General features: G+C 38.5%; 2 protein-coding genes and 1 long non-coding RNA gene across 3 annotated transcripts; 1 reads left to right on the top strand and 2 right to left on the bottom strand.

The window, feature by feature from the left end:
* Nucleotides 1–655: 655 nt before the first annotated feature.
* LOC135261681 (uncharacterized) lies at nucleotides 656–2,668 on the top strand. The gene is made up of 2 exons (XR_010332010.1): nucleotides 656–764; nucleotides 1,485–2,668. It is a non-coding gene; the product is annotated as an uncharacterized LOC135261681 (long non-coding RNA).
* A 2,337-nt stretch (nucleotides 2,669–5,005) lies between these two features.
* nutf2l (nuclear transport factor 2, like) lies at nucleotides 5,006–6,758 on the bottom strand. The gene is made up of 5 exons (XM_064348193.1): nucleotides 6,613–6,758; nucleotides 6,250–6,370; nucleotides 5,860–5,931; nucleotides 5,498–5,596; nucleotides 5,006–5,280 (listed from the first exon to the last, which is right to left on the bottom strand). Exons 2-5 carry the CDS (start codon nucleotides 6,346–6,348, stop codon nucleotides 5,164–5,166), a joined length of 387 nt encoding a protein of 128 aa, XP_064204263.1. The 5' UTR covers nucleotides 6,349–6,370; nucleotides 6,613–6,758; the 3' UTR covers nucleotides 5,006–5,163.
* Nucleotides 6,759–9,007: 2,249 nt separating this feature from the next.
* Nucleotides 9,008–12,477, bottom strand: bloc1s4 (biogenesis of lysosomal organelles complex-1, subunit 4, cappuccino). Its single transcript, XM_064348192.1, has 5 exons — nucleotides 12,112–12,477; nucleotides 11,603–11,674; nucleotides 10,999–11,100; nucleotides 10,661–10,795; nucleotides 9,008–10,032 (listed from the first exon to the last, which is right to left on the bottom strand). The coding sequence occupies exons 1-5, from the start codon at nucleotides 12,379–12,381 to the stop codon at nucleotides 9,940–9,942; spliced, it is 672 nt and encodes a 223-aa protein (XP_064204262.1). The 5' UTR covers nucleotides 12,382–12,477; the 3' UTR covers nucleotides 9,008–9,939.
* Nucleotides 12,478–12,561: the final 84 nt, after the last annotated feature.

Below are 12,561 nucleotides of genomic sequence, written 5' to 3'. Positions count from 1 at the left end.
TGACCAATCACATAAAGGTAACACTAACACTGAACAACCTTGAGAATGTTACCTCCATTACATTCGAAGTTCATTACACAACCAAATTCGGCACACTTCACATTGGATGGACTTCATAATTGAATTGTTAATCGGTGTCAGTGTCTACACTGGTGAAGATGATCTGAAACCAGGTGATGGGCGTGTCTTAGGAGAACTATGGGATGCCATGTTGTGTAACTGAAGCAATGAATCAGCTGCTTGGTAATGGGCCAAGTGGGAGGGCCATAAGGACGTTATAGTGACGTCATATCTTGCTATTCCTCATCAACCAATGGTCGTTCACTCTCAAACCTCATTTGGAAAACCAAGGTGGGGGGAGGGGGGATACTGAAATAGCTACTGGTTGAGAAGTTGGAATCTCTTGGAGGGGAAAATTAATTGATATAGGCCTACAATAACTGGTGCTCTGGAAATACTTGGTACATAATAATTGCGTGTCAATAAATACAATAACCACCATCATTGTATTGCATAAACAGATTATTTAAAAAAGAATTTACGATTATCGTGTTAAGATCGGGATACATTATATGATCAGAGGCCACTTTATTGGGTACACCTGCTCGTTAACACAAATAGCCTGCTCCTACAAACAGTGAATCATACGGCTGAAACTCAACTCAACTCAAACTGAAAGCATGCAGACATGGTGGGAAGGTTTACTTGTAGTTTCACCGAACATTAGAATGGACAAGAGCAACATCTAAGCAACTTTGACCATGGTATGATTGTTGGTGCTTGACGTAGTGGTTTGAGCTTCTCAGAAACCACTTCTTTTCTGGGATTTTCATTCAGAGAATGCTGTGATAAAAAGACATCTAGTGAGTGGCAGTTATTTCAGTGAAAACGGCTTCTTGAAAACTTGTTCGAGCTAACAGAAAGGCCATAAATGCTCATATCAGCTTTTTACAACTGTGATTTGCAGAAGGGTATGTCTGAATGCACAATGTGTCAAACATTGAATTTGATGGCTACAGCAGACCATACTGGGTTCCACTCTGGTCAGCTAAGAACAGGAAGATGAGGCTGCACTGGGGACATGATTGCCAAAACTGGATGATTTAAGATTGGAAACCCATCACATGGTTCGACGACTCTTGACTTCTACTGTTACATGCAGATTGTAGGGTCAGAATTTGGCGTAAATGGAATTAATCCATGGATCCGTCCTGCCTCATCTCAATGGTGTGGGCTGGTGGTGGTGGACTAATGATGTGGGGCTTGTTGTCTTGGCACACATTAGGCCCCTTAATACCGATTGAGCATCATTCGAATGCCATAGCATACCTAAGCATTGTTGTTGACTATGTGCATCCATTTAAGGGCACAGTCTACCATTTTTTAATGGATACTTCCAGCAGGATAATGTGCAAAGTCCCAGGGCATCCATCATTTCAAGTTGGTTCCAAGAGCATGTCAGTGGCTTCAGTTTACTCCAATAGCCTGCAGAGTCCCCAGATCTCAATCTAATGGAGCACCTTTGGGATGAGTGGGAACAGCAAGTTTTCAACAAGAATGTGTGGCCCGAAAATCTGCTGGAACTGTGATGCTATCGAGTCAGCATGGCCAAAAATCCCTAAGCAATCTTTCCAGTACCTCACTTAATGCATGCTATGAACAATTCAAGCTGTTCTGAAGGCAAAGCGTGTCCTAACCAGCACTAGATGGGTGTGCCCAATAATGGTGAATTAGTGTATATTCTATGCATAGGAGTCTTACTAAGTCAATATTTTGAAACATTTTAATATGTATGCTACTGCCATATTCTTGAATCCTATCAATCCCAGTACCCCTAGTTAATGATCAATATATTTAATGGCAAGATATGTATATAGAGGTTGTTTTTGTATTTGCCTAGAGAGATACACAAGTTTAGATGCCACTGATACAAGCTGGAGTTGGGGGACATTTGATATGGGAAGTTTCATGGTGATGGTATTAGTTTCAGATTTTTAACTTCTTTGATTAAACCAAACATCTATATGCACATGACCTTTTTGATTTCAACTCATTTTATTTTACACAGAAACATTTTATTGAAGCAGGCATAATGCATTTCTTATTGGGATGGTACTAACAGGACACCCTTAGCTCTTGCATTATCTTTGTTTTGTGATTCAGGACTAGCTGTAAGGACCTAATGTCAGGTGAAATTAATTCCAAAATAATCTTTCCATCTATATTTTGTTCCCTAAAACATGTTGGCATACATATCTGTCCAAATCAGTAAGTAGGCCGCTATCGTAAGGATAGCTAGCTATATAGACGGTTGTTTCCGAGCTAGCTAGCTAGCTAGCCATCAAGCATATGTATACAAATGATCAAAGCTAGAGGTAACTAGCTAGCTGCCAGGTATCCATCACAACAGTGATGCATAATTAGTATATAGTCCTCTTTCTTTCATACAGAAGAGTTAATTGCCCTTGTTCACATGAAGCTTGTAATCGAGTCAAGCATAGGTGGTTGGCTAACTAAATGAAAAAGTAATCTTGCTGTGCTACGTCATTAAATAAGTTACAAAATATAATCATTCGGCTTTTTATATTAATCATGTGCTGTTTATATTTTTAAGAGTTTTTCCTAGGTCAAGGTATACAACAAATTAAAACCTTGTCTGATACTTTCACCAAGCAAGCCTTTTTGCTCAATTTTAAGTTCAAGTTTTAAGTTCAATACTTAATTGCCATGTCAACACAAAGTTGATTGGAATTTGTCTTTATGCAGCTCAGATTAAATACTATATATCCCATACAAAATACAACATCACAAATACCCAAGCAGCACAGGATCATAATAGAAAAGCAGATCATTTAGAAATTCAGATCATTTAAAAAGTTGAGACCATTTTAAAAGTTAAGAGCTGAATTATAGTGCCTCATGTCTTTGGGGAAGGCCCTGTTCAAGTGAGAGGTTCTGCATTTTATGCTTCTCTATTTCCTGTCTGATGGGGGATGAATGAAGGAGGAATTTGCTGGGTGAGAAGGATGGGTAGTTATGCGTTTCGCCTTCCTCATTATTCTGGTATTGTAAAGTGAATTAATTGAAAGTAGACTGCAACCAATAATTTTTGTAGCTGTGAAAACCACCTTTTCAAGCTGGGCCTTGGGGGATTGTGTGTTCGTACCAAACAAGTTCCAACACTGTCAATAACAGCTTTATGAAAATGAATCATGGCTTTCTGACCGACACCAAACCTTTCCAGCTGTTGAAGGAAATAGTGTCACTGGTGAGCTTTACTGGTGTTAGGCTGGTGTTTAGTTCCCATGATAGCGATTGGTGAACAGAGTCCCCAGTAAGCGGAAGGAGGGGGACCCACTCCACTGCTTGTCTATTAATGGAGAGAGGGAGATGATCTACTTCCTTCTTTCTAAAGTCAATGACCAGCTCTTCAGGTTTTCTTTAGTTTTGTAATCTCTCAAATTTGCCTCGGTTCTTAATTAAAATGATCAAGCTTTTCTTGTATAACCACACCATGTAACATGTATCGTGGTGTAACGTGCATTGAACAGTACTAATCGATTGATTAGATGTTAAATTTAAGCTAAATAAAATAAATCAATTAATAGTTGAGGTGTTAAAGCTTCATAAAATAAGTTATTTGGTCAGGCAAAGTCACAAAGTCAGTAACTTTGAGTACAGAATTGACCTGAGGGATCATTTGAATCATGAGTCTCCTAAACACAATTATAAGAATTAAGTAAGCACACAAGACCCATGGGCCTTATTTATTCTATCAGTGATAAATCTGTGAACAAATTTGATTGTGTGTATGCACATTTTCACAGTATCAGATTTATCTGTAAGATTGTGAACATAACCCAAGATCAAACAAGTGAACTAAGTGGAAGTATAATGAGCTTATAAATAATGCATCTGTACACCCAACATTTGATCAGCTGAGCACTGGCAGATGGCAGACCACTGACAGTGATATTGCAGGGTGGAAATGCCATGATTTACTATGGGAAGACATATGAATTTATAGTAATAGTTTTTTGAGGCACTGGGTGTAGATATAGTTCTGCTCACTCAAAGTGCCTTCCAGAAACTATTAATAAAATTCCAAGGGTCACATCAAAGATTGGTGGGTACAATGGTAATGGACTAACAACCATTGTACCTGCCAGTCTAGTGCATATCTGAACTTTGGAACAGCACTTGTAATGCTTTCAACAGCCCCTACCACACCATACACTGACATCCAGAAAAACAACAGACAGTGTAAAACTTAATCATACTGACAACTTCCATACTGGGCGATCTTGCTGGCATGCAATCACACTGCACAGCACTGTGGAAAGTCAACACACTCTTGGGCAAAGTTAGCAAGATTAGTCAGTCCAATTCTGGACCATGGGGCACATCACTACCAGAGGAAAATGTATTAGCTAGATATTCCAACCAAGATCTCCCTTTGCTTCCATGTCTTTGTAGCTGGATTAAAAAAGTTTTATTTTGCACAATTTATATATGGAAAATCAATGCCACAGAAGCAAAATTTAGTTTTTAGTTTTAGTTCTAGATGGCATGGAAGTAAATACTTCTGCCAAACATAACACAAATTCCTATAGCCTTCTCACATGCCATATCCACTTCAGGTTTGGGCATAAAACCTTTATGAAACTCCATATTAAATGGACAGTTAAATAATTTATTATATAGAATATATTTTCCATATTTAGAGACAATGAAGCTGGAAAATGTAAAAATGTCAAAACATTAATTTAGATTTTTTCCAAATTTCTTCAGAGGAATTGAGGTGTTCTTTTGTACTGCACTATTCCCAAGCCTACAACGGACTAGAATAACCCAGATCTGTGATGAACAGAACCGTGAAAAGTCAAGCTTTTAACAGGGCAAATACAATCATATTACATAATTATAATAAGCTGATTGAATGGTCTGCTATTACTGAATAAGCACACTTAAATTTCTAAAAAAATCTTCTATAGAAGAAACAATATTCACAAAAAAGCAGGCAGGTATTTATTGGGTAAGAAAGTAGACACAATTTTAATTACACAATTCAACTTATAACCAAAAGGGATTCATGATGTTAAGACTACCATATGAAAAAAGTCTAAATCAATGTACTCAAAAGCAAATGCACAACGGACCATCTTATGAACCAAAATTATGTAGTGACAATCTGAACACTTCATTACAACAGATCCACTTGTTGTCAATGTTCTTCAGGAGAAACATCTGGTGAAAGCCCATCACCTGGTCTTCATCAGCCTTTCAAAATAAAATAAAAATATTCAGTATAGGGGGACCAGTGAAACTTATTCTTCAAATTATCTTGATGATTATCAGATTTCATCTTCTGAAAATAAGATACAAATTGTATCTGGTTATTAATTTACTAAATGCATGCATGGGAATCAATAGCTCAGGTGGTTACTGTAACACAAGAAAAAGTAACAGTAAATGTTTATAAGTCTCCAGCCATCACCTTCAGTTGTCCCACAACCATGCTGAGAACGCAGCTGTCTGGGGTGGGCTGGTGGTCTTGTGCAGTGATGCTGTGCTGAATGGTCTTAAAGGGCAGGCTCTGACAAGAGAGCAAAGCTGTTTTTCAGTACTAGACTCATTTTATCCTACTAATTCACACAAGGTACTGGAAATAAACAGTGTAAAGATTGAATAATGTTTTAAAAATACAACATTTTACTACAGTATCATGAAAGTAAGATCACTTAGCTTACAATTATGCACATTCATAATGTCATATAGTTAGCCTATGTTTAGCTTTATTGTGAAAAATGTGGCTGTGGGGTTGGTTTGAGCATTGGAGATTCATACAGTGTCACTTACATTGATTTTGCCCATGATAGCATTTTTGCCCTGAAAGCCTACTCCTTCCCATGTCAAACAAGAGGAATCGGTCTGGAGAAAAACAAAAACACTTTTTTATACCACAGAAGAACCCCACACAACCAAATCCACTAGAACACAATAATGTGAGTACTATACGAGCTGCTAAAGTAAAAAAAAAAACCCAGATTCAACTTTTATGTATTTGTTAGCGCTTGTCACAGTTCATGATTCAGACCACGTGCGTTATGGCTCCTCCAACTATTGCAATTATCCAGATTAATCCACTGACCAGCAGTGGCATGCGTTTTCAGAAATTCAGATAGGCGGGTACGGCAATAGCTCTGCCACAGGTTAAGTATATGCAGTTGATCGGCGTTAGTTACTTACATAAATGTCTGCGAGGTTAACTCGATTTGAGTCAAATTGTTGATAATAATGTTGCACGAAGCCAGCGCCGATTTGTTCCCACACCGGTTTTTCTGCCATTGCGATTCGGGACTGGAATTAACTGCATTTAAGCGATAGGAAAGATGGGTTATCCACGTTTAGCTAAACTAGCAAGCTAGCAAGTGAGCGCTACTGTACTTCCAAGTAGGCTAGACGAATAACTAGCAAGTTACAGACAACATAACTTTTTTCAACCAACGTAAATGCTTGACTAGTTGGATACACGTATTTGAATTATATTTCAAATCATTCGCAAGTGCCAATCGCTGCATACACACTGCTGACCGAGTAATCTATACTTACCTTTCAGCGCGCCAGAAAAAAGAACTCCCGCTCTACCCGGAAAGAGGCGAACATTGTAACTAAATAGGAGGGCTTTCCTTTGATACATGCGTAGCTCATAGGACACCGCAAAGTGGGAGGAGTCGGTTTCATTGAAAAAGAAAAATTCAAGTGGCATTCTAGGTCATTGTTTTTTTCCCTTTGGTAATGTATTTACAGCTAACATTATCTTCATATATATTTGTGTTCTTTTCTTCCTCAAAGAAGTGGCGCAGGGAAACCACCACCATACAGTGACAGTATTTTTTTTTAAATCACTCTTCATGACAGAATTTCTAAAGGACTTTCAGATAATTGGTTTTATGCTCATTAAACTGCTTTTATGATTTTAAATCACAAATAGCCTTTCACGGTTTAGGAATTGTAGCAGCCAGTTTAGAACTTTGGTTTATAATCATACTAGGAACAGCCAGCTTTAGTTCCTCAGTTGGGGGAAAATGTGATTTTTAGAGGTCCAAGCTGCAAAGCTGCTGGAACCCTATTGAGTTTGTTTTCTGATTTTTATTTATTTTTTTCTGCCCTAAAAATGTTTGCACACCAAAAACTATATCTGTGCATCAACCAAACATGACAGCTAGGTTATAGTCACCCACGACTCAGATTAGAAATTACTCAGATTAACCAGGTGGTGGCACTGCAGCAAGGCCCAACCCATTTTTGGGTTTATTTTTGGCCTATAACTCTTGAACCGTTCAGGCTAGAATATAATTATTTTCCCCCAAATTGCCTTTTGGACAACAAAGAATGCACCATATTGGATTTTCTGATGTTTAGAATTTTTTGTTAAATATTAAATATCAAACTCTTCCCAGACTGATTTTCAAGAAATTTGGTATACATCATCTATTCATGAAGATCTAAAATCCCTGTATACAATCCCAGTATTAGAAAAGTTTCTGCATTAAAGTAGCCTACATAGCTGCAGTAAGCCAATGAATTTTGTAGGCTTGTCCTCTGTTGATATAATGAGCTCTGACTCCTGAATGCAATGGCCAATCATCACAAAAATTGAGAACTCAGATGTACAGTCCATTAGGTTTAAGCCTATCCAGTTTGGTGTAAATCCGTCAATAGGTGGCACTATAGTAAATAAATGGTCATAACTCCTAAACCAATTGCTCGATCAAGTAGAAATCTTGAATGCTGCATGTTGGTCGAAGGTCCTATCAAAATCTATAAGGACGAGTTGATCCACCATCAGCGAATCAAATAAAAGCAGCCCTTATATTCACTTAGTTACTACAAATCATCACAAAATTTTGCAGGTTTGTTTAGGATGTGTCTAGTAGCATTAGGTAAAAAAATGTATTTTATTGTCCAAATGATGGTGCTATTAGAGCAAGGTGAAAAATGTGCAACTTTAACAGGTCATTACTATTAAGCCGTTTGTCTTGGAGACATGGGACTAGATGTCTCTCCTCAACATAGACTCATATCTCCTTTGAGAAATTTGTACAAAACTTCATATTTTGCATCAACTCATTCACTATCTATACCTGCTTATCCTGGGCAGGGTCACGGGGGATGCTGGAGCCTATCCCAGCATGCATTGGGCAAGAGGCTTGACAGGCCGCCAATCTATCGCAAGGCACACACACCATTAACAATTTAGAGTCTCCAAACAGCCTACCTGCATGTCTTTGGACTGTGGGAGGAAACCGGAGTACCTGGAGGAAACCCACGTGGACACGGGAAGAACATGCAAACTCCACCAAGAACCCACAACCTTTTTGCTGTGAGGCGACAGTGGTATCCACTGCACCACCGTGCCGCCCTGCATGGACTCATGAAGATCTAAAATCATAGCATAAAGAATGGTTCTACGTTACGAGGCCACAGTAAGCCAATTAATTTTGTAGGTGTGGCCTCTATTGATAAAATGAGCTCTATCTTTTTTTTTTGTCAAAATGTCCCAATATACCTTTTCAAAGTTTCCTCCTCAGTTACATTGGATAGAGAAGGCTAAATAACCTAAAAAGCAAACATCCACCACCAAATGTAACACCTAAGGATAAAAGCTATTGGATCTGAGCTTTGGTACATGGTACACGACCACGCACAAAATAGGTTTAGGTGTGATAAATTTCCAAGCTCATCAAGGAACCTAACTTACACCCATTAAGTTCAACAGATAAGATTTGACAGAAGTGTTGGGGAGATTATTTAAAAATACTAGCCTGGATACTATGTCCATAAGACTATTGTATTAATCTAAAATCTGGTCTTCCTTCTAAAGAGCACTCATTGAAAACATTTCCTTTCATATGCTCGTTCCTGACCGTTCCTTGTGAAAAAAATCATAGGTGGATGCATAAAACCTGGGCAAAGATGAAATGAGGGAAATGCACAACTGAGCTGAATTGTAGAGATTGCAATAAAAAGACATGACTTTATTTAGTATTTAGTATGTACATCAATGATAGATTATCAACAGCAATGAGAGTACTATGTTTGAATTTACCAAAAGCGTACAATGAGGATGAGAAATGTGAACAAAGCCGAAAATGCATGCGCACAAACACAAGCTGTGGATTCGAATCTTCTATAAAGGAAAAGTGGAAATAATATTTTATCATTAACTCAATACTAGTAAATGCATCAATTTAAAATGTATAAACAGAATGGCAATGTGCTCAACATTTATGAAAAACAAACAACACGTATGCCTATATACACCAGTAAGTACTAAAACATTTATTTGGAAATTGCTCATTTGGAAATTGTGAAAAGTTCCTTTACATGTCAAATATCATATTAAAGTCAATTTCTGCAGAAATTACTTGTACAATTAAGTGTTGCGCAGGGTTACAGTTCCATGTACTGTACTATCCACCCAGTTAGGCCAATTTGCCCTGTTAGTCCATCTGCAGCCAGTTTAAGGAGTCCATCACAACAATCCCTCCAACCACATCAATACCGACTTCTCTTTACACTGAGGCAGAGGGGGTATTAACAGACAAAAAAGGCAGGCACTTTCTGCACAGGATCTTAGTAAACAAACCATTTAAAATCAACGATAATGTTTGGCTACACAAAGTTGGCTGCTCGGAGTGCAAGGTCCAGATTCTTTGTTCGCTACACCGGCGGACTCAGGGACTTCGATAAGCTGCACATCTGCGAATGCTAAAAAGGACAGTATTGCTTGTTAAAAGCTCTGCACCAAAGACCACACGATCTTCCGAAGGATATGTGTTATTGCCTCCAACGTCCAGGCAGTCGAGCACTGATAAAAAGAGCATTTCCCCGGTGGTGGAAGTGGGAAATGAAGTTTCTGTGCTGGGATCACTGTCAATGATCTGCATGTGATGTGAAGTAATCCTCAGTCCTGAATACAGAGGGCTCCTGATGGTGCTGCTGTTGCCTTCGTGGGCTCACTGGCTTCTACAAAGAAGTCCAGATTTTAAAAATCAGTCAACCAAGGAAAGCATTATTGTCAAATTACCAATATTTGCTAATCCAGTAATTTGTTAAGGTCCTTTCCCATTCAGCATAAGCAACAATGATATGAAACATGACTATGCAATCCATATTTACATGCACATTAGTTAAATACAACATAACCCAAAGCTATACAACATACAAAATAAAATAAAAAATAGTTAAGGAAAGTAGATTTCAAGGATTTATTATTCCTACCCAGATGTACACCATGAAGAGCGAAAACAAACCTGGCTTTCACTCAACTGTAAATCTAGATTGCCCACTCAATAAACTACTTGTTAGATTAGATGAATGTACCGCCTTTATTGTCTCTTGAGAAGTTTCCAGAATTACAAGACCTGCAGAACTGAAACCATTGCATGGCTGTACTGTGTCCTTCCTCATACAAGTATTTATATGTTACAAGCTTCATAAAATGGCAGGTAGCTTCATTGAAAAAGATCATACACCAGCATAAATTACAATCTTGTATTTGCAACTGCACTACGTCCTTTGGAAAGAGTTGTGTAACTGCTAACTGTACATGCAGACCATCAGCTGTAAGCTGTAATGCAGGTCAAATCCTTACGTTCAGAAATCCGGGGACGTTCATTGTGCGGAATATCTTCTTGAATGCTCCAGGGAGAGTGCCCTGTTCACCCTCTGCTTGCGCAACTTGCTCCTCCATTGCATTGACATTGATGCCAACCATCTTCACAAAAGCCTGGACATCACACAATACAAAACATGTCAACTGAGATGGTTGAGAACCATTTATCATCACAACCATTTCTGGGAAAACATTACAGATTGTACAGTTTTACATGTAGCTACAGAAAACCCCAGTCTTCTAAATGTTTCAACTGCGTAATTAAAATTTTCTAGTAATCAAGCTTTAAGAACATCTTTCTAAGTAACAAAACTTACCTCAAGTTTATCAATTTTTCTGTAAATTTCTCTCATTTCTTCAGATTTTTTGTGAATTTGAGGTAGATTTTCATTGACAACCTGAGATGTGTCATTCCGGATCTGAGAAAGAAAACAACAGTTATTACACAAGGGAAAAAATCCAGATGTGCCTGTTATTATTATTTGCTACAACTTTTCCACTGATTCTAGGGTACCATAGTTATTTTGCTGCCCAAATTCCACTGCTTTACTTATTCCCATTTAAAACAATGGTTGTCCTCTCTAGAGATAACATTAAATGTATGACACTAGTGCTTCCATTACATCTTTTAAACTTGATCTCACAAATGTGGCATGCTGGCGACTCATAATTCTAATCAAATTTTGCATCCCTTCTACAGAACTATAATTTAGAGTATAGTACAGTTATGTCACAAACACAAATGGGGGTGATATAATCCAGCTCTGTCAAATCCATATCTTCAAACTGCAATCTTGAGTGTGACAAGTGAGGCTAACATATAGGGGTTTAAGTATAAGACGACAAATTGACTTAATTCAAATGTCAAATGTCAAACTGTTTACTCGATCTATTTTTAAAAGGAATAAAATGGGTAGGTACCATGTCAAGCATTCCAACGAACTCGTCCACACGAGTCAGCATTTCTTCCAAGCTCTTCTCTAAACTGTGGATCTGAGGAAACAAAACACGGATCTGGATATTTAATTTATACTTGCATTTGACTATTAAAAATCAAAGTTGATTTTCATCAAAAAATGTTTTATGTAGGTTCGGCTTCATCTTTAAACGAAGGCAGTGTCACTTCCGTGTTTACGCCACACAGAACATTTATAGTGATGACACTACGACTGGCCAACATAATTAGACTACGATATATACCATACACAAACGACGATTAGTTGTATAATGTGCAGAGGGACAACAACACAAGGCTCTTTGTTGGACACGTAGTTAGAATGTTTCCTTAATATTTCACCACGTCTTCCCTATTTAAAATGTCTGGAAGCCCTGGCGCTGGACATGGTTTTAAACAAGAAAGCAAATAACCTTTCTCAGAACTGCAACACCGTAAAGCGTGTCTTGTTTTGTGTTTTAAAGTATGCACTTACCTCATCGGCTGCAGTGGCCCTGATGTAAGAGGAATAACTATGTGCAGTTTGCTGCAGCAGCAGCAACTGTTCGTCTTCGTCCCCCTGTTCAGGCTGAGAGACCACCGCACTGAAGCTCTGACTCTGCGAGACCGTGCCGCTGCTGAGTCCTTCGCTCACCATCGACAAACTGCTTTCGCTCTGGGACACAACACCGCTGTCTCTGCTCACCTCGGCGCTGGACTCTTCCAGCGGAGACAGCTGCCCCAATCCACCTATTCGTAAATCCATTTTACTTCGTCGATCTCTTTCTTTCCTTCTGTACCCTGTTTGTCGTCCAGCTGACTCAATCACGTGGATAAACTGTAAACGTCGACGGTGGCTTGTATGGATCAATTACAGTCAAACTGAGTAGCGCGATTTTTTCACAGTCTCAAAGAAGGTTTTTCTCACTGAACTGCGTAAGACTTT

The sequence above is a fragment of the Anguilla rostrata genome, chromosome 8 (genome assembly GCF_018555375.3).
Source record: "Anguilla rostrata isolate EN2019 chromosome 8, ASM1855537v3, whole genome shotgun sequence".
Classification (NCBI taxonomy): Eukaryota; Metazoa; Chordata; class Actinopteri; order Anguilliformes; family Anguillidae; genus Anguilla; species Anguilla rostrata.
The sequence above is the reverse complement of the archived record's forward strand: the minus strand, read 5'-3'. Positions and strand labels throughout refer to the sequence as shown.